The sequence below is a fragment of the Cervus canadensis genome, chromosome 3 (assembly GCF_019320065.1).
Source record: "Cervus canadensis isolate Bull #8, Minnesota chromosome 3, ASM1932006v1, whole genome shotgun sequence".
Lineage (NCBI taxonomy): Eukaryota > Metazoa > Chordata > Mammalia > Artiodactyla > Cervidae > Cervus > Cervus canadensis.
Genome location: NC_057388.1, coordinates 77,741,704 through 77,764,627, shown reverse-complemented (window position 1 = coordinate 77,764,627; position 22,924 = coordinate 77,741,704). Strand labels below are relative to the sequence as shown.

The 22,924-nt window shown below is 36.0% G+C and overlaps 2 protein-coding genes across 3 annotated transcripts in view; one reads left to right on the top strand and one right to left on the bottom strand.

Annotated features, from left to right (window-relative positions):
• The window catches only part of VPS41 (VPS41 subunit of HOPS complex), a 409,984-nt gene that overhangs the window by 139,226 nt on the left and 247,834 nt on the right, over positions 1–22,924 (bottom strand). The gene's annotated exons all lie outside the window — the stretch shown is intronic.
• The window catches only part of PALS2 (protein associated with LIN7 2, MAGUK family member), a 53,068-nt gene that overhangs the window by 10,126 nt on the left and 20,018 nt on the right, over positions 1–22,924 (top strand). The window contains exons 3-7 of the mRNA XM_043464230.1: positions 4,529–4,681; positions 5,463–5,690; positions 17,061–17,192; positions 21,108–21,207; positions 21,536–21,604. Coding sequence (XP_043320165.1) covers positions 4,529–4,681; positions 5,463–5,690; positions 17,061–17,192; positions 21,108–21,207; positions 21,536–21,604 — 682 coding nt within the window. The remainder of the gene's footprint in view (positions 1–4,528; positions 4,682–5,462; positions 5,691–17,060; positions 17,193–21,107; positions 21,208–21,535; positions 21,605–22,924) is intronic.

Below are 22,924 nucleotides of genomic sequence, written 5' to 3'. Positions count from 1 at the left end.
CCAGAATATTGGAAATAAAAGAAAATAAACAATGGTGACCTAATGAAACTAAAGCTTTTTGCACTACAAAAGGAACTATAAGTATAGGTGAAAAGACAGCCCTCAGATTGGAGAAAAATAGCAAATGAAAAAACGACAAGGATTAATCTCAAAATATTCAACATACTCCTGCAGCTCAATTCCAGAAATAATGACCCAATCAAAAATGCCAAAGAACTAACAGACATTTCTCCAAAGAAAGACATACAAGATTGGCTAACAAACACATGAAAAGATGCTCAATCATCACTCATTATTAGAGAAATGCAAATCAAAACCACAATGAGGTACCATTACACGCCAGTCAGGATGGCTGCTATCCAAAAGTCTACAAGCAATAAATGCTGGAGAGGGTGTGGAGAAACGGGAACCCTCTTACACTGTTGGTGGGAATGCAAACTAGTACAGCCACTATGGAAAACAGTGTGGAGATTTCTTAAAAAACGAAATAGAACTGCCATATGACCCAGAAATCCCACTTCTGGGCATATACACTGAGGAAACCAGATCTGAAAGAGACACGTGCACCCCAATGTTCATCGCAGCACTGTTTATAATAGCCAGGACATGGAAGCAACCTAGATGCCCATCAGCAGATGAATGGATAAGGAAGCTGTGGTACATATACACCATGTAATATTACTCGGCCATTAAAAAGAATTCATTTGAATCAGTCCTAATGAGATGGATGAAACTGGAGCCCCTTACACAGAGTGAAGTAAGCCAGAAAGATAAAGAACATTACAGCATACTAACACATATATATGGAATTTAGAAAGATGGTAACGATAACCCTATATGCAAAACAGAAAAAGAGACACAGAAATAGAGAACAGACTTTTGAACTCTGTGGGAGAAGGTGAGGGTGGGATGTTTCAAAATAACAGCATGTATACTATCTAAGGTGAAACAGATCACCAGCCCAGGTGGGATGCATGAGACAAGTGCTGGGGCCTGGTGCACTGGGAAGACCCAGAGGAATTGGGTGGAGAGGGAGGTGGGAGTGGGGATCGGGATGGGGAATACGTGTAAATCTGTGGCTGATTCATATCAATGTATGACAAAACCCACTGAAATGTTGTGAAGTAATTAGCCTCCAACTAATTTAAAAAAATAAAATTAAATAAAAAGAAAAGAAAAGAAAGTGACAGAGGAGAGTGAAAAAGTTGGCTTAAAGCTTAACATTCTGAAAACTAAGATCATGGCATCTGGTCCCATCACCTCATGGGAAATAGATGGGGAGACAGTGGAAACAGTGTCAGAGTTTATTTTGGGGGGGTTCCAAAATCACTGCAGACGGTGATTGCAGCCATGAAATTAAAAGATGCTTACTCCTTGGAAGGAAAGTTATGACTAACCTAGATAGCATATTAAAAAGCAGAGACATTCCTTTGCCAACAAAGGTCCAGATGGTCAAGGCTATGGTTTTTCCAGTGGTCATGTATGGATGTGAGAGTTGGACTGTGAAGAAAGCTGAGCGCTGAAAGATTGATCCTTTTGAACTGTGGTGTTGGAGAAGACTCTTGAGAGTCCCTTGGACAGCAAGTAGATCCAACCAGTCCATCCTTAAGGAGATAAGTTCTAGGTGTTCATTGGAAGGACTGATGCTGAAGCTGAAACTCCAATACTTTGGCCACCTCATGTGAAGAGTTGACTCATTGGAAAAGACCCTGCTGCTGGAAGGGATTGGGGGCAGGAGGAGAAGGGGACGACGGAGAATGAGATGGCTGGATGGCATCACCGACTGGATGGGCATGAGTTTGAGTAAACTCTGGGAGCTGGTGATGGACAGGGAGGCCTGGCGTGCTGCAATTCATGGGGTCGCAAAGAGTCGGACACAACTGAGCGACTGAACTGATATTTTAGTGGAGAAAGAATGGACTGTTCAATAAATGGTCATGAGATAGAAGAATAAAGTGTCACCTGCTTGTCACTGCAAATCTTAGCATTAAAAATCAAATGACAGCACCCCTATGCTTTTCCTCAAGATTTTCCTTGACTCTCTAACCGTGTTACTGCAAAAATTATGTAAATGCATAGTGAGTTGGTTCCAACATAAATCTATATCTTAAGTACAAAAAATAGAAACACATGTCAGAGACACCATTATGCAGGGGCCAGTTAATTGAGGCCTTAAATGCATACTAAGATATTTGAACTTTATCCAGAGGACATTGGGAAACCTTGGGTAGGGATAGGGGTGGAGGCGGTTATTAAACAGGGAGAGGTCAGATTGTGGAGCTATATGGTTTTGTGCCAAGGTGAGAAGTTGTGATGGCAGCATAGATAGTGGGAAATGTGAGGATTTTCGAGTTTTAAGCTGTAAAATCAATAGGGCTTAGTGAGTGATTACATGTGACAGCCACAGAAGAGAAGTATGGGAAGTTGATAAGGACAGAATTTCTGACAAATAATTGATGGCGTCTACTGAGATAAGGAACACTCTAGGAGGACTGTTTTGGGCATACTTACGTTAAAGTAACTGGCCATGTTAAGTTAGTGGTATCTTAGAAGTATGCATCTGGTAGAACTTTGCAAGCATGCTATATTTTTTATGTAAGTATAAAATTTAATGCATAAATTTATATGAGGTCTAATAAATATATAAACTTGTGAAATAGCAGCAAGTAAAAATGCAGAAATTAAGACATTGCATTTTTATTACCCAAATCACCACTATACTACCATGGTGCATATTTCTCCATATTTTTTCTATTCATAAATGTACATGTCTATTTTTTTCTTTACTGACTGCAATCATTTTGCATAAGCTGTTTTGTAGTTTACCGTTTTTTCAGCCATTGACTTCCACTTTTCCATTTCAGTGGACCTCTGTAACTTGCAGTGCATTTTACACAATAATACTCTTTACAGCTGGTTTGTATGTACAAATTTTCAGATGAGGTCTATATGTGGCATTAGTTAGACCATCCCTTTCTCCCCTGATTATGATGTTGACCTACTAGAGAGACCAGGCCAGGCCATTTTCCTACAGAATCCACTCCTTGGATTTACTTGTGTGCTTTCCTGCTGTGTTGTTTAGCTCTCCTATTTCTTATAAACGGAAGTTTTACCTAAAAGATGGCTTGAGTTATATTTGAAACTGGGATGCATCTTGGGCTTCCTAGGTGGCACTAGTGGTAAAGAACCCACCTGCAGTGCAGAACACTTCAGAAACACAGGTTCAATCACTGGGTCTGGAAGATCGCCTGGAGGAGGGCATAGCAACCCACTCCAGTATTCTTGCCTGGAGAATCCCACTGACAGAAGAACCTTGGCGGTCTACAGTCCATAGGGTCACAAAGAGTTAGACATGACTAAAGCAACTTAGCTCGCACTCAGGATGCATCTTAAGTAAGGTGATACAACATAAATTAATCTGCATCAGATGATGTATAATATCTGGTTGGCCCATCACTCTTCTTTTTTTCTGAATTGAAATTTTTGTTTTTTTAAACTTTTAATTTTGTATTGGGGGGTGAGTGTGTTAGTCACATGGTTGTGTCCGACTCTTTGTGACCCCATGGACTGTAGCTCCTCTGTCCTAGCCAATTAACAATGTTGTGATAGTTTCAAGTGAATAGCAAAGGGGTTCAGCCGTACATTGCTTCATCACTCTTGATGCTGAGATTATTCCCTTGATTAAGGGCAATGACAGCCAAATCCTACTCTTGAAAGCCTTTCCACTAAGAAGTAATCTAGTATGTTATTATTCTGGCATTATACAAATGCTGTTTCCTTTCAACCATTTACTTAGTGATGAGCTCAAATTAATAATCCTTGCCTCACTCAATATTTTCATTAGAGGTTGCAAAATGACGTTTTTCAAGTTCTCTCATTCTTAGCTGGTCTTCTTATATAGAGTTTTTCCTCATCAGCTGAGCTGTTTAGTTAACCTACAATGCATTTCCGACTGAAAAGTTAGGGAAATGCCAGCTTCTTCCCTTTGCCAATTTTCACAGTAAAGAATTGTTTAAAAGGGCAATCTCAAATGGTAACAAATGAGATTTTTTCAGTCCTGTTTTTTAAGTAGCATAGTGGACTTAACGGAGTTTTCATTAATTCATTGTTTCAATCCTATATAATCCTTTGTTTTGTTTTGGTTTTTCAAATTATCATGACTCTTGGCCAGTTGTGGGCAGATTTTTAATTTATGAGAAATCTGGATCAGGAGAGTCCTCAGTAGTGATTCAAGTCACAGGAATGGGTAATATTGCCTGAGAAGAGTGTACAGGGTAAAAGCTAAGCAGCCCAGGTTAGTGACTTAAGTAGCTTCCATAATTTATAGGAATAATCCTTAATATATGAATTTGTGAGTTTTTTTCTTTGTAATTTTTCTTCAGTCTTTTATACTATTTTCATGAAATGACTAAAATTACCAATTAATGCCTTGGAAATTTTTAGTACTCTAATGGGATAATGAACTGCTACTTTTAATAACTTATTCCATCTGTAATCAATAACCACAGGCTGTTTTGAATCCTTCTAGTCACTCTTGGAGGCCCATGATATTGTGGCATCAAAGTGTTACGAGTCACTTCCATCAAGCCCGGAAATGAATAATTCTTCTGTCAATAATCAGTTATTACCAGTAGATGCCATTCGTATTCTTGGTATTCACAAAAGGGCTGGGGAACCGCTGGTGAGTTGATCAGTCAGTGCCTTCTTAAATCTGAAATCTTACATACTTGTGACTGAGTCACTACTCTATCTCATTTTTTTCTTCCATAATTTATATCATTATGAAAACTTTACTCGTGTTTGTTTCATCAGTCTTTTTTGGCTTGTGTATAAAATACACAGGTGATACTCTCAACTTGATTTAGCATGCAGAATTAAACCAAAATTAAACTGAAATAGAGGAGAGAAGTTTGCCAATGAGTAGAAAACATTTCAGAGGATAACTATTTTTTTCCTATACCCTTTCAAGAAATGAACTGAGGTTGCTTGCTAATTATATATAGTAGCAAAATACAGAAGATCGTTGTTATTAAAAATTGAAAACATTGGTAGGACTCGGTAAGTAATGTTTATAGTTTCGTGCTAAGATGGCATTTCCTGGCTCTGACTATGAGAACAGTGAAGTGAGAAGAGAAAACACCAGGAACAAGGCCATCAGAATGCACAAATGCATTGCTTGCTCCTTTGAGCTTCCTCATATCTTGTGCAACGCAGCCTAAGATATGTTTAATTTTCAAGGTTAGTCTTGCCATGGAAGTCCCTTTTTTAAGGGATGGTGTATGTTGTCACAGTTGTACGTGGTTTCATGAGATTGGAGTATTGAGTTACGAGTGAATGTGGGAAAAGTAGGAATGATTTACTCACTTATTTTTAGAATTGTTTTCTTATATATATATTCATGAATATTTATGATCTCTTCCTAACAACCTGAAATCAGTAATTCCATTCCTTATTTTCTTCAGGGTGTAACATTTAGGGTTGAAAATAATGATCTGGTAATCGCCCGAATCCTCCATGGAGGGATGATAGACCGTCAGGGTCTGCTTCATGTGGGAGATATAATTAAAGAAGTCAATGGCCATGAAGTTGGGAACAACCCAAAGGAATTACAAGAATTACTGAAAAATATTAGTGGAAGTGTCACCCTGAAAATTTTACCAAGCTATAGAGATACCATTATTCCTCAGCAGGTTAGTAATAAAATTCTTGCTAATACTTTTTTCCTTTAATCACACTGTTGGATATAACCACCAGTTGCTACTTTTTTGCTTAAGAAAAGAGAAAAAATGGTCTGGTTTAATTGTTCTAAAGTGCCTTATTTTGTCATTGGTGAATTCTTGGAATTTTTAAACAATATTATCTTACTATTCAAAAGGAATTTACTTGAGAAATCTCTCTGTGAATGCCATGAACCCTCTATTCAATTCAGTCATCAGTTGTATCATCTGATTCTTTGCGACCCCATGGACTGCAGCACGCCAGGCTTCCCTGTCTGTCACCAGCTCCTGGAGCTTGCTCAAACTCATGTACATCAAGTTGGTGATGCCATCCAGCCATCTCATCCTCTTTCATCCCCTTCTCCTCCTGCCTTCAATCTTTCCCAGAATCAGGGTCTTTTCAAACGAGTCAGTTCTTCATATCAGGTGGCCAAAGTATTAGAGTTTCAGCTTCAACATCAGTCCTTCCAATGAACACCCAACTGATCTCTTTTAGGATGAACTGGTTGGATCTCCTTGCAGTCCAAGGGGCTCTCAAGAGTCTTCTCCAACACCACAGTTCAAAAGCATCAATTCCTTGGTGCTCAGCTTTCTTTATAGTCCAACTCTCACATCCATACATGACTACTGGAAAAACCACAGCTTTGACTAGACAGACCTTTGTTGGCAAAGACATGTCTCTGCTTTTTAATATGCTGTCTAGGTTGGTCATAGCTTTTCTTCCAAGGAGCAAGTGTCTTTTAATTTCATGGCTGCAGTTACCATCTGCAGTAATTTTGGAGCCCCCAAAAATAAAGTCTCCCACTGTTTCCATTGTTTCCCCATCTATTTGTCATGAAGTGATGGGACTGGATGCCATGATCTTAGTTTTTCAAATGTTGAGTTTTAAGCCAACTTTTTGACTTAAACTCACCTTGTGCAGTGATTTTTGGACCCTAGCATTTCAGTAACCTACAGCTGATATGAGAAAAACCTTAAAGACTTTTTGTCATTAATTAGCAAACAGTTTTGACACATGTCATGTTACAGGCCCTGTGAGGAAAATAAACATGTAGTCCTGATCACCTCTAGCTTAGTGTTCCAGTGATGGGCTAAACAGAGAATGAGACCAGAAAGAGAGAATGGGTCCAAATTGAAAAGAATCTTGAACACCTGGCTTGTACCATTTGCTCTATGTTTTGTAACTGATTTTTAGGTAAAACAGATTATTAAGCATGGCAGTGTTTTAATGACAGTGGTCACTAACCTCATTATGTTGAGTGAATTTTAAAAAGGAGAGAGATGAGATTGTGTAGCCAGGAAGCAGATTTTTGAAAGTGTGAGGTAATTTGTGAAAGGCAATTCTCATGAAAGGCTGTGATGACTGCTTTGTTTCAAATAACTGTGCCACCACCTACTAGCTTATCCTCTGTCTTCGTTTTCTCATCTGTATAGGTAAGAGTATTTCTTTTCTCAAAAGATTACTGTAAGGATCAAATAGGTTAATTCAGCAGCTCCTGTCACATCTGCATACCAGCCCATAGCTGCTGCTATTGTGATGATGGTAATTAGGTGGTGGTGTGATTCCAAAGAAATGGTAAAGAAGGAAAAAGTGATGAGATAATTGCAAAGGAACAATTGACACCTATGATAAGCATGTTGAAACTTGAGAGGGTTTTCAAATCCAGATAATGTAGATATAGGAAATATTCATCAGTGTTTTAGATGCATTTAATTATTTAGGTTTTCCAGAAGTTTGTTCCAAGTATGAGTAAAACTGCAGGTCTTTTACGTAAGATGCTGCCACTATACTTATTTTAATATTGTTAATATGATCATTTAAAAGACTAGTATGTCTATTTCTATAAAAGTCTTTGAAATAACCTGTGTTGAATACCTGCTTTATATTGTTCTTTGGGGGAGTAAGAATAGTCAGTCATGAATTTTAGCATGTAAATTGGATTTCTGAAAATACACAGGCTTGTAGTGAACTTTCATTTAAATGAAGGATAGAGACCTTGTCTTTTCAAGGAAAAGACTCATAAGAGAAATGGCATTAGAAATTAGACATTTTAAATAGCTAATGTCCCTCAGACTATCTTTATTCCTCAGTTGGCACCTAAGTAGATTGGAAAAGTAGAACTTAAGATTTATTTATTTTTTAAAAATTATACATTATTTGTGATAGTTAGACTTTTCTTTTTAACCCACTGTAGTTCAAACTTCAGGATTCCTACCAGCTCACCATGACTATAATGGACTATTTTATTTTATAATGACTATTTTATGGAAAATTTTTTCTAATATCAATAGTGAGGGCTTTGGTTCAAATCCCTTTGTAGAATCTGCATCTGGTGAATGGTCTGAATGATGTGAAATGCAAGGATATTTAGCCCTGTCTTAGACATATATTTTTCTCCATCTTGTGCCTTCTCAAAATCTGCTTTTTATTTAGCGTTCAGAACTGAGAGAAGGCATTGAAATAGGGACGGTCTAACCTTCCATACAAGCCTGAGCCGATCTCAGACCTGTCTTACCATAAAAAAAGAAGGGACTAACATGAAGACTTCCAACAGAAGAGATAAAACACACCCAAAGTGGGACGTTTTTAAAGTGAAAGGGGGAATAATTACTAATTATACTGGAATAGGACTGTCCTGGGCACACTGTGTTCCTCTTATGAGAGACACTAATGGAAAGCAAGGGCTTTTAGCTTCTCCAGTTCTTCCGCTCTTTGACTAACTGGAAGCTCCACCAGCTCTATCTCTTAACTGCTGTGAGAGCAGGTGGAAACCAGGAGGTCTTCATACCAGGGTTGTGTTTTTCAAAGCATGGTCAGTAGATCATCTTTATCAATATCATTTGAGGTGCTTATTAAAAATCCAAAATTTTTCATGAGACCAAAAAATCTATATTTTTAAATTTGAAGACCAGGAGGGGTTAGAAATTGCAGCTAATTCTGAAGTTCTCTAGCTTACATGTATGTAGGTTTCCAAAGACTGTTTAAAACTCCATTTCTTTATTTAAGGCCAAATTAATGGGAATTCTGTCTTTAAGGCCATTATGACCCACATAACAAAAATATTATGAGAAGTTTGTTTTATTTCATTCAAGGATGTATGTTAGAATTCTCAACAATGTATTAGCAAATGAAGTTTAATGATATATAAAAAAGATAATGTATCCAAGCTAGGATGGTTTCATATTAGAAAGTTCATATATGTAACCAAACAAATTAACAGATTAAAGAAGAAAAATGTAAGTAGAGAATTTGATAAAATTCAGTACCTATTCATGATTTTTTAAATAAGATTAGTAAATTGGGAACAGGAAAGAACCTCCTTAATCTTATTTTTTAAAAAAACTAAAACAAACATTATTCTCAATAGTTGACTGTTAGAAGCATTTCTCTTTAAAAATCAGGAACAGAATTTTAAGCTGGTCTTCCTGAGATTACTTGAGTGCCAAGCCTAGGGCCCCTGTGAAGTCCCACTTCCACTCCAAGATGGAAAAAACCCACCATAAAGAGAAACTTGCCAAACTTCAGGCATACTTGTGCATTGGTAAAAAGGAACCACCCTCAGATGATATATCAAATATCTGTTATAACAGATGATAAAAAAAATCTTCAGTTCTCTTTTAAAAAACTCAGAATAAACATTATCTCTGATTTTAAAGAGGTAAGTATATTTGCAAAGCAGTAAGTGATGATTCATTTTAACAATCCTGATGCTCAGACATTTCTGGCAGCAGTCCATTACCAGCTGTGCTGAGACAAAGCTCCTGACAGAAAGGCCACCCGAATCTTAGACCAGCTTGGTGTCAACAAGCTTTCAGGATCCTGGCAGAAGCTGGGTGGAAGCCCCACTTGCTATTGGGAAGGAGAGTGATCTTGTTCAGAATTTTGATGAGGCTTCCAACAGTGAGGCAAACAGAACTTCTTTAAAAAAAGAAAGAAAAGAAACTTCAAGAATGTTGACTTCTAAAAAATTTTGTTTAGGATGTAGTTAAATATAGAAACCTGTAGTAGTTTAAGTTCTGAGGTTCTTGGACACTGCTGCTTTTTAAATTTTTGTTTGTACACAACTATTTGTTTGCAGTTATAAGCCAAAGAAGCCAGAACTTAAAGTTTAAAACAAGGGTTAATAATGTCATTGCCTAGTTAAAAAAATTAAAACTACAGAAGGATGTTCATTAGTACCATTTATGTTCAATATTTTATGGAAAATTCCATAAGCACAAGAAGACAGAAATAATTATGAAAGCAGAAGATTTGGAAAGAAGAACATAAAACGTTATTTTCAGATAATATTTTTTTAACTGAAAGCCTCCCTGAACTGTAAATTACTAGAAATAATTTAGCAGAATGCTTTAAAATAAGATTAATATACAAAAGTCAGTTTCATTTCTATATGCCATCAGCAGACATCTATAAATGTAACTAAGACATCATTTATAATAGAGAATGTCACATTTATGTCTATAAATAACCTAATAAAAATATTCACCTCCATGTGCAAAAAAATTAAGATCTAAATAGATATATCATGTTTATGGACAGGAAAACAGTATTATGAAGATATCAATTTTCCTTAAATTGACTTGTAGATTCAGTTAAATTCCAATGAAAATTTCTGTAAGATTTTTTCATGGTATTTGGTAAGATGCATAGCTAAGACACTTGAGGCAGAAAAGCAGAAATAGGGGCTTATTATTAATGTGTAGGAATTAAGATATGTGGTATTGGCATAGGATTAGACAGAATGAGCAGTGGAAGAGTTCAGAAAGAGATCTACACATATATGTTACTTTGATATCTCACAGAGCTGATGTCTTTCAGTGAGAAAGACTATTCAGTGAAAGTGTTAATTCATAGGGATAATACGTGAAAATGTGTTCCTATTTTACTCTCCGTACACTAATGGTCAGTAAACACGCGAAGAGATATTTAAAATCATAATGTGAGATACCATTTTATACCATTCAGTTGCAAAAAAATGTAGATGTGAAGCTAGACTCTCTCTTCTACATTGCTGGTGGCAGTGTAAATTGGTGTAACCACTTTGGGGGGCAAAAGGTTTAGCATTATCAAGGTTGAAAGTTTCCACATACTAAGACACATAATTTTTTAGAGCAATACGTGTGTAGCTGGCAACATGTTGATAAGCATGTCAGTTCCCCAAAAGAGCACATGCATAGGGCATAATACTATCTTTTTGAAGTTTTAAATAGCTGTATATTTTTGCAGATTACATATAGGTCTAATAAAACTTACAAAAAGAAAAGCAAAGAATTTATGAACACAGGATTCAGGATAAGGGTTACCTTTGCTTTTGGGGAAGCCAGGGCAGTGCGAGGGAATGGAATATGGGCAGGAGGACCGTGTAGGTTTCTAGCTTCTGTTTTATGTGGTAAGCTCATGACTATTTATTACATTATTAAAACTAACAAGATTAAAAAACAAAAGCAGACCTTGCATGGACCAATGACTCAAGTGTAGTGTAAATTAAGAATTATTAGTATGATTCAGAGCAGCGTAGGTTATACTAACAGAATGTGGCCCACGTATGGTTATTTACCATATAGGAGTATGAATTGCCCCTCAGAGCTTTTTAAACCAAATATATAGTTTCCTTGCTGATCTCAAAATATGTTATTTGTATGTGTGCATTTGAGTATGTGGAATTCATGCACTTTGAAAATCTTTGGAAAAATAGCATATCTGTTATTATCTTAGAGAACTTCTTAGCAACTCCGATCATTGCGTTCACTACCCTGTCACTTACTCTAATACACAGGCTCAGGTGGACCTGAAACTGTGGTTTGAGGCCAAGAGTGTGTATGCAGTACTTGTACCGTGTTCCAGCCAACACATTCCCAAATGAATTACCAGCCTCCTTCTGATTTATGACAAAGGTCATGGTGGAGATGTTTCTCCAGCCTTTCACATTTGATTTCTCTTCTGCTAATTGTTACCATTTGCACAGGCACAGCATATTCCTGTAGTCTTTTATTTTGTCAGTACTTTGACTTTTTATTTTTACATTTTAAAAATATCTTTGAGGTAAAGTTCATAGAAATAGCACACACTTAAAGTATGTAATTAATGAATGTGGACATATCTATTATGTACCTATGAAACCCTCAATACAATCGAGAGAGTGAACATCTCTGTCACTCCTAGAGGTTTTCCTGGGTTCACTGTAATCCTGCCTGCCTACTCCTCATCCCAACCTTCATGCCAGGCAAGTACTGCTCTTCTATCACTATAAATTAGTTTATGTTTTCTGCATTTTTATATAAATGAGTTCATACAACATGAATCCTTTGATTTTGCTTTTTAAAAAAAATATGACTTCTTTCATTCAGCATAATTATTTGAGGGATTTAACCATGTTTCCATGTGTGTTAGTAGTTGATTCCTTCTCATTGACAAGCAGTATTCCATTACAACATGGCTGTTCCACAGTTGGATTTATCCACTAACTGGCTAGTGAACATTTCTGTTGTTTCTAGTTTGGGGCTATTATAAATAAAGATGCTAAACATTTACATGTAAGTCCCTTGAGTAAATACCTAAGACTTGAAGTATTGGGTCATTTGATAGTTGTATGATGAACTTTTAAAGAAATGACCGAACTATTTTCAAAAGTGGTTGTACCAGTTTACATTTCCACCAACATTACATGAAAGTTGCAATTACTGCACATCTTCACCAGCATTTGGTATAGTCAGTCTTTATAATTTTAGCCATTCTCATAAGGGTGGCATGGTGTCATATGGTGATTTTAATTGGCATTTTCCTAATGATTGCTAATATTGAGCATCTTTTCATGTGCTTATTTGCCATGGTTATGACAATTTTAATGTCTTCAAATCTTTCACCCATTTTTTTATTGAGTTGGTTTTTTTCCATTTGTTTAGTTTTGAGAGTTCTTTATGTTTTGATACAAGTACTTTATCGGAATTATAATTTACAAAAATTTTTTTCCTAGTGAGAAGGCTTGTCTTCATTCTCTTAGCGGTATAATATGAAGGCAGATGTACTTAATTTTGATGAAGTCTAATTTGTCCTTTTTTTCTTAACAAATCATGCTTTTTCTCTGTGTAAAAAAAAATGTACAACACAAGGTTATAAAGATTTTCACTTTTAGTTGTATACTCTGCATCTTGTTCTATGATCCATTTTCTCTGAATTTTTGTATAGGGTATAAGATATGGATCAAAGAATTCGTTTGGATTTTCTGTTTCTGTTTTAGCATCTGGGTATCCAGTTTTTCCAGCTCTGTTTGTTGAAAAGACTGTTTCTTTCATTAGATTTGGAAATTTTTTTGATTGTTTCTACTTTGAATATTTTTTCTGTTCCTCACTTTCTCCTCCCCTTTGGTGATATATGAGTTATTCATGTTGGGCTCCTTGAAGTTGTCCCATAGCTCACTGATACTCTTCATTTATTCAGCCTTGCTCTCTCCCACTTTTTCATGTTGGACAGTTTCTGTTGCAATGTCTTCATTTTTTTTTTCTTCTTTTTTTCCCCTAAGATGTCTAATCTGCTGTTAATCATATGTGGTATACTTTTAATCTTAGGTATTTTTGTTTTCATCTCTAGAAATTTGAACTGAATCTTTTTTTCTTTATATCTGCCATGTTTCTACCTAACATGTTGAATCCTTCCTATAGCTTCTTGAACATATGCTACAATATGTAAAGTTAAAAATAACTATTTTAATGTCCTTGCCTTCTAATTCAGTCCTATTTGTCATTTCTGTGTCACCCTTCACTGGTTTATTTTTCTTTTCTCCATATTTTAGATTGTATTTTCCTGCTTATTTGCATGCCTGGTTATTTTTGATTGGCTGCCAGAACTGAATTTTATCTTGTTGAGTACTGGATATTTTGTTATTCTTAGAAATATTCTCAAGCTTTGTTCTAGAATAGTTAAAAGGGAGCAGTCAGACCCTTTCAGATTTTGTTTTATAAGCTTTGTTAGGTGAAACCGGAGTAAGACTAAGTCTAGGGCAAAACTCTTTTGAATACTGAATTCTTCATGAATTGTGAAGTTTTTTCACTCACAATGGTGATAGAAACTGTTTGACGTTACATGATCTTCTGATATCTTTGCCCATTAATGCTGCTCTTTACCTGATTAGTATTCAGCTGAACCTGGAGGGAGTCCTCTGCAGTTCTCAAGTTCTTTCTCTGTGCAGACTTTGCTTCCTGTTGCTCTTTTCTGTGCACTGGGGCCACTTTGATAGCCCTGGTCACTCAGCTCATCTCCTCAAGTTGGAGACCATCAGTCTTCTACCTAGAGTCCCCCTTCTTGCACTGCACCTGGGAACTTTCTCTGCAGTTAGTTGGGGCAGAGGTAAAGTTCATCTTGTTTGTTTCTATTTTTTAAGAATCACTGTCTTTGTAGTCTGATGTCTTGACAAACATTTCATATATTTTGTCCAATATTTTAGTTGTCTCAGGTTAGAGAATGGGTACTTGTTACTTCATTGTAGACAGAAGGGGGAGTCATTTTATCTTTACTTTCATTACCATAAGAATTTAGTTTTCATTTAGAAGGTTCTAAAAGTCAAGAAGTAGGAATATGTAGTCAGTTGAAATCTCTCTCCTAATCCACTACCAGTCTAGTCCTCACTTCCTATTGTTAAACAATTAGATTGCTCCCAATCTCTTGTGATTAAGAAATAATAGTTAATAATCTCCTATGTAAGTCATTTTGCATATATCTGAGTAACACTGCTATTGAGTACATCCCCAGAGATGGATTACTAGGTCAGAGGGTTTTTATAATTTTGATAGCTGTTGGTTGCTAAATTGGCCTCTCAAGGGATTAAATCAATTCTTCCACCAACCTGTTAGGACTGTGGGCCAACTGGCATTTTCCTATCTACAGCATGTTGTCAGATATTTGGATTCCTGCTAATGTGATGGGAGGAAAATGTTACTGTAATATAGCTTTAATTTGTATTTCTACTCTGAGTGAGGTTAACATTGCTTCCTGCTTTAAAAGCCACTTTCTTTTTTCTATTCCATCTCCTTTAGATTGTTGATCGTTTAGTTCTGTTAGTGATTAGAATATGAGATTGAAATATATTAGCAGGTTGTATTTAGTCACTTCTTAACCAATAAACAGTTAACATCCATAGCTTATTAGTGAAACATTTTAAAATGTGCTTATGAAATATAATTGTACAAAATCTAGTCAAATCTCTATGATTTAAAGGCCATTGCAAAATGTTTCGATCAAAGGTTGGGGTTAATTGATTTTTCAGACAAATTTTCAAAGGTCAGAGTAAAACTAATATAATCTGAGTGTTTGGAGCATGAGAGTAATGTCCCAAAACTAATTTGGTTAATGAAAAAAATAAGAATTGTTTCTTCTAGAAATCATTTACATTTGAGAGATGTGGTTTGTTTTGCAAATGATGACATTTCCAGCACCATTTGATGGGAGTAGAGAAATGAATATTTGAATTGGACTAACTGAGAATGTCTAAGCCTTTTGTTACAAAGTATATTCTGACCCACAGATAAGACAAATAGACACATTCATGGTTAGATGATAGGATCCTCTTACTATTCATCCAGTACAGCTTTTATGAGAAATAAGGAGTATCCAAGTATTTTTTTTTTACATCTTTTACATATCCCTCCTTCATTTCTACCTCATCTCCACTAACTTTTGCTTTTATCATTTATAATTTTCAGGTATTATATCTTTTGGACATTTAATTAGGGAAGTAGTTGCTTTACCAAGTGAATGAAATGAAAATGGGCCAGTAGTTTGTTTATATTTTGTTAATTTATTATCAGTTTAAAGTCTGGCTTTATTTATGCAATGAAAAATATATTTTTAGAGTTGCATCAATATGGAGAGGCATCCAGCACACGTCCGTCAGGTATGGTGTCATTCCAGGACATTTTGTGGTACTCCTTGTTTCTGTCTTTTTAGCCAACTAAATTTACCTAATTACACTTAATCATTCTGGATTTTTTTCCATTGCCAAACCACTGAGCTGCATGCCATTGTCAAGTTAGCCAATTGTCACATTTTAGCAATCATAATACTGTTTGTATGCTTGCTTTGTAGGTATTTCTAAAATTGCGTATCATGGAAAAAATTACTGGCTTGCTGATTTTTTTTAAGCATTAATATTTAGCCTTTCAAAAGTTACTGAAAATATTCTGAATGCTTTCTATCAAAATCATCTAATTGTAAATAACTAAAATTTTGTTTCCAAATTTAATTATTTTTAAATTATTTTAATATGCATCCATCACGTTACATTTTACTACACTAATAATGTAATGGATCTACTTGTGCTATTTGAAAATGCTGTTTGGTTATATTTATAGAAGTATGATAAACATAGGAAAGTAACATTATTATTCTGACTATGTGCTTTCCTGCTCGTTAGTTTACCTGCTGGCTAATGCTTAGTTCTCTAGAAGACAAAATTTAAATTTCCATAAGTATGCCTGGAAAAGGTCTGTAGTAAGAAAGTAATTAGTCTGAACTTGCCATCGAATACTGAAAATGCTTAACTAGAATTCAAAATTAAATAAACTAAATATTTTGGATATTGGAAATCATAACCATGGTAACTGACACAGTTTTATTAATAAAACAGATTTAAAAGAAATTTGCATAGTTAACATGAATTTAAATTGGAAAATAGCTTCAGGGCTTTTTTAGTATTTGTCTTCCTATTAATTTGATGCTGATTACTTACATCAAAGCAAGATAATTCCAGAAAAGTATTTTCCTCACAACTTTTGGCCAATGTGAATCTATGTGACTAAAAATATATGTTTTTACCATGAATGGAAGTTTGTCTTTTTTAAAAAAAGATTACTGACTATATTTCAGGTCTGATTTCAACATGAACCTTTATTGTTTAATTTTGGCTTTAGGAACCTTTCAAAAAGTCATTACTACTATATCTGAAACTTACGACCTAACTGCATATATTAGTTCAGGATGTTAATTAGAAAGTGGCATTTACTTGCATAAAAATTATGCACTGTTGGTTGGACAATCTTGTGAAAAGATTGGGAGAAAGTGAGAAAGCAAGAAAGGTGGAGGAAAGCAGTTGTTAAAACTGTTAAGATTAGAAGTTAAAGATAGAAACAAAAATCTAATGTAGTACTAATGTTTATTTCCTGTTTTGTTTTCTGATGCCAAAGTATTGATGTGCTAATAACTTTATATTTAAGAAAAACAAGTTCCTTAGTTGAAGTACTAAATACATTATCATTTATATTATCAATTAAATCACAGTGCTTTGAAAAAGACTTCCAAAATCCAGTGACAAATGGTGCATTTCTAGTATTTTTAATTATGCTGTGTTTTAGGTATTTGTGAAATGTCATTTTGATTATAATCCATACAATGATAACCTGATACCCTGCAAAGAAGCAGGATTGAAGTTTTCAAAAGGAGAAATTCTTCAGATTGTAAACAGAGAAGACCCAAACTGGTGGCAGGTTAGTACGCTTCTCAAAATTTCTTCACCTGCTTTCTTATTTTCAATCTTAGATCTGACCAATTTCTGAATATTCAGGAGGAAAGTATTATTATTTGTTCCAGTGATTTTTTTTTTCCCCCTGCATGAACAGCTCCCGCTTCGTGGCTATTAATTTTGTGGACAGAAGACCAAATTGAGAGGGACTTTGTGAGTAGCTGTTAATGAAGTCAGTATTAACTAGCCTGTGGTTTAGAGACTAGACCAGTCGGTTCTTCCACATAAGATTACAGTAAAATATAGTACTCAGCAGGAACAGCTCACCTGAGGTCATCCTTTTCAGTGTTTGTTTTAACTAGGAGTCTTTACTGTGGGTAGAGTAGTGTTCCTCTTGTCTCCTCTCACTATATTTATGTTCATGACAAATATAATTTAATTTCTCTAATTCTTGAATCTATTTGCCCACCTCAGTTACTGAGAGTTAAAGGTTTGCTTTATCATCTGTTTTGTTTGGTTTTGGATTAAAATCTGTGTGTATAGAAAGGGATGTGTGTTACCACTGTCTTTTCCCCTTCCATTTTTCAGAAGATGAGTGTGATAGTCTTCTTGTTTTTCCTTTCCACTAATACAGTTTTCAGAAGTCTCTAGCAGCCGTAATAAGTCTGTTTTTGTAATTGTTTACATAGACTAACAACCAGAACTGGAGAAACAAAGTCTAAAATTCCTTAAACTGTCAAAGTAAAAGAGAGTCTCATTAAGGAGCAAGATGTGAGAGGGAAGGACCTGGGATCCACACTGAACTCTGACTTAAACCTAGATATTAGTAACTCAGAGCTTCCCTGGTTGCTCAGACCATAAAGAATCTGACTGCAATGCAGGAGACCCAGGTTCAATTCCTGGGTCGGGAAAGTCTCCTGAAGAAGGGAATGGCAGCCCACTCCACTATTCTTGCCTGGAGAATTCCATGGCCAGAGGAGCCTAGCAGGCTACAGTCTAGGGGGTCACAAAGAGTCAGATACCACTGAGCAACTAAACAGTCATTCAGTTCAATCAGTTCAGTCGCTCAGTCATGTCTGACTCTGCGACCCCATGAACCGCAGCACGCCAGGCCTCTCTATCCATCACCAACTCCCAGAGTCCACCCAAACCCACGTCCATCGAGTCGGTGATGCCATCCAACCATCTCATCCTCTGTCGTCCCCTTCTCCTCCTGCCCCCAATCCCTCCCAGCATCAGGGTCTTTTCCAATGAGTCAGCTCTTTGCATCAGGTGGCCAAAGTATTGGAGTTGCAGCTTCAACATCAGTCCTTCCAATGAACACCCAGGATTGATCTCCTTTAGGATGGACTGGTTGGATCTCCTTGCAGTCCAAGGGACTCTCAAGAGTCTTCTCCAACACCACAGTTCAAAAGCATCAATTCTTCGGCACTCAGCTTTCTTTATAGTCCAACTCTCACATCCATACATGACCACTGGAAAAACCATAGCCTTGACTAGACGGACGTTTGTTGGCAAAGTGATGTCTCTGCTTTCTAATATGCTGTCTAGGTTGGTCTTAACTTTCCTTCCAAGAAATAAGTGTCTTTTAATTTCATGACTGCAATCACCATCTGCAGTGATTTTGGAGCCCCAAAAAATAAAGTCAGCCACCATTTCCACTGTTTCCCCATCTACCTGCCATGAAGTGATGAGACTGGATGCCATGATCTTATTTTTCTGAATGTTGAGCTTTAAGCCAACTTTTTCACTCTCCTCTTTCACTTTCATCAAGAGGCTCTTTAGTTCTTCTTCACTTTCTGCCATAAGGGTGGTGTCCTCTGCATATCTGAGGTTATTGATATTTCTCCTGGCAGTCTTGATTCCAGCTTGTGCTTCCTCCAGCCCAGCGTTTCTTAGATGTACTCTGCATATAAGTTAAATAAGCAGGGTGACAATATACAGCCTTGACGTACTCCTTTTCCTATTTGGAACCAGTCTGTTGTTCCATGTCCAGTTCTAACTCTTGCTTCCTGACCTGCTCAAATTAACTCTAATAAGTTATATTGACTTCTGAGGGGGGATGAATTATAACAATAAGAACAATCTTACTAATATGTCCTTCAAGTTAAGACATTATAATGTATAAGTGTACTATGTGGTGAGAGAACTAAGAAATGAGTAAACAGAATCCATGAGTTCAAGAGGTTTCAACTGAATTTCTTAGAACTCTCATCTAAAAATATCTGCTTTCTATGGGCAGTTTCCTTTGTTGAACTTTACCAAGTTTTTTTTTCCCCCCTTCTCTCTGAATGCCATCTCTTAGTTTTCTTCTAACCCTGTCAGCAGTATCTATCTGTCTCTTCCTGCATTTTTGTCATCTGTTACTCAAAATGTATTTTTCAAGATTTTAATTGCTAAAAATAATACTGGATTTTTCTGTTCTAGTTGTAAGGATAAAGTCACTAACAATGTGCGATAAGCCAGTATCTCTAGTAGCCAGTTCTCCAGCCAGTTTTGAAATACTTTGGGTTTCAGTTTAAAAGTTAGGGTTTTTTTAAATTAATTTATTTTTTATTGAAGAATAATTGCTTTACAGAATTTTGCTGTTTTCTGTCAAACCTCAACATGAATCAGCCATAAGTATACATATATCCCCTCCCTTTTGAACCTCCCTCCCAACTGCCTCCCTGCCCCACCTATCCAACCCGACACAGAGCCCCTGTTTCATTTTCCTGAGGCATACAGCAAATTCCCACTGGCTATCTATTTTGCATGTGGTAGTGTAAGTTCTCTTGTTACTCTTTCCATACATCTCACCCTCTCCTCCCCTCTCCCCATGTCCATAAGTCTATTCTCTATGTCTGTTTCTTCACTGTTGCCCTGTAAATAAATTCTTCAGTACCATTTTTCTGGATTCCATATATGTGTGTTAGAATATGGTGTTTATCTTTCTCTTTCTGACTGACTTCACTCTGTAGAGCAGGTCCCAGGTTCATCCACCTCATTAGAACTGAGTCAAATGTGTTCCTTTTTATAGCTGAGTGATATTCCATTGTGTATATGTACCACAACTTCTTTATCCATTCATCTGTCAATGGACATCTAGGTTGCTTCCATGTACTAGCTATTGTAAATAGTGCTACAATGACCAGTGGGATACATGAGTCTTTTTCAGTTTTGGTTTCCTCAGGGTATATGCCTAGGAGTGGGATTGCTGTGTCATATGGTGGTTTTATTCCTAGTTTTTTAAGGAATCTCCATACCATCTTCTATAGTGGCTGTATCAATTTACATTCCTACCAACAGTGCAAGAGTATTCCCTTTTCTCCACATCCTCTCCCGCATTTATTGTTTGTAGACTTTTTTGATGAGGGCCATTCTGACCAGTGTGAGGTGATATCTCATTGTAGTTTTGATTTGCATTTCTCTAATAATGAGCGAAGTAGGTGACCTTTTACCCATTTTAAACTTACTCTCCCTCTCAGGATATTCAGATTCCTGGCAGCATGAATTAAACCCTCCACTCTGTTCCACTCTGTCCCAGTGCTGTCTTCCCGCCCCCCCCCCACTTTGATTTGGCCTCAGGAAATACCATTGTAGTAGGATTAATATGATAGTAAACACCTAACTAACAAGTGCTAACACAGAGAACAGTATTTATTCCTTTCCATTCCCACTAGTTTACCATTATAAATAAAAAGCTATTAGTAATTTAAAGGTCTTGTATGCTTTTGTATTTTGGTCTCAAAATTTCACTACCAGCTGGCACTCTTGTTAGGAGCCCATTGATTCCTCAGTACTAAGGTCTTTCAGTATCCTGACAGTACCATGGACTTAAATATCAAGGTCCGTTTCTTAAGAGCAAATTTTTTTTAACTGACTACTGCTTGTCCTGCTTATTAGAATGTGGTCTCAAATTTTAGTCACTGATACATACACTTCATTAATTTGATTCTAGGCTAGCCATGTAAAAGAGGGAGGAAGTGCTGGTCTCATTCCAAGCCAGTTCCTGGAAGAGAAGAGAAAGGCCTTTGTTAGAAGAGACTGGGACAATTCAGGTGATGAACTCGACAATAAGTAACAAGTAGCCATTTGTGGCCTCGGTTTTTCTTGCCCTTTCATCTGAATTAGCAGATGAATTTATTTAAAATATACCTAGAATCAATATATGCTTCATTGTATCGCTCTCAGAAGTAAACTTTTTGATCCCTTTCTGCCACCTGCTGGTATTATATCAGAATTCAGTGGCTCAGCTCACCCCTGCCCATTTCTGCTCTGTAGGATGCAGCTCTGGGAAGATAATTCTCCCAGCCCTATAGAATACTGCAGGGCAATGTATATATTCTGACATACCATTTAAGTTATATTTGCCTTGTCATCCTTCAGGACCTTTTTGTGGAACCATAAGTAGCAAAAAAAAGAAAAAGATGATGTATCTCACAACCAGAAATGCAGGTATGTTTACTTTTTTGAGAAGTCCAAGTGAACTATGAAATAGCTTTATCATTAGTCAATGTGGCATACGTTCTAAATGTATAATTTTAAATGAATTAATTCATATTAGTACCCGATTGCAAGGAACTGCGATGCGAACACTCAGTGCAGTAACATGTAGGCATTATTTAAATCCTGATATACATGCTTGTACTATGACCAGTGTGCTTTATTTTATGAGCATAATTTACAATAAAATGAATTGCTTAAGATTTATGCTTGTATTAATGAAGGAACAATGTGACAGTTGAAATTATTTTTTTAAGAACTTCGACAGGAACTTATGTGTTATTTCTACAGAACAAAATCCCTTTTTATGACTATGTAAAAGTGTTATGATTAATGGCAGATGTATTCCACCATAACATTATCCATGATACTTTTAGAGAAACAGTACTGGACCAAACAAATCTTAGCCTGATCTAATAGGATTCTTTCTTAAATTTTTTAGATTTAAAGACAGATAAATATGACACCTACCAGTTACTCTTTTCAGTTGTAGAGGCTGCTAAGAGTGACATGCAGCTCTTTGAATCAGAAGGCTCTGAAGACTCTGACTCAAAGACTCAAAACAACTGATCATTATAAAGGGCTTTCTGGACTTTAGAGCTTCCTCTATGCTGGTAATAAACTAAACAGCACACTATAAAGAAAATAATGACATATTGCAATAATAATAATAATATAATAAGGGAAAATAGACTCTCCCTTAACCTACTGTGGAGAAATTGTGCAAAAAAAGTGTTGCTATTAAGATAATAACTAAGGAAGAAGTGTTATTACTGTAGATTTAGAGTCATAGCCATAATAATAGGTAATATAATATTTCAAATTCTCTTTGGCTTTATTATTCATTAAAAACATATACTTAAAGCTTCCTTGCAAAATGGAAAATTTTTCATTTTCCCATTGATTGTAATTTTGGAATGTGTTTCTACTGAAAATAATTAGGATCAATGTTTTATTTTATACATAAATTTAGAATCTTAACATTTAAATGTTATTAAGTTGCCTGTATGCATTTTATTAATCAAACTGATATTTGCAGAGTTTGCCACACACTATTTACTCATTTATATCATTGGAAGGGGTACTCATTCTATGAAACTTAGTTAAGCAGCTACTCTAGGTATACGGCTATCCTTATTTGATATGCACTTTTTAGTGGAATAGATTACATAAACTAATTTGCAATTTGATTATATTAACTAATTATTTCTACGGATAAATTGCAAAGAAACAAGTTTTAATGGATAGACTGTCTTATAAGTATAAAGCAAG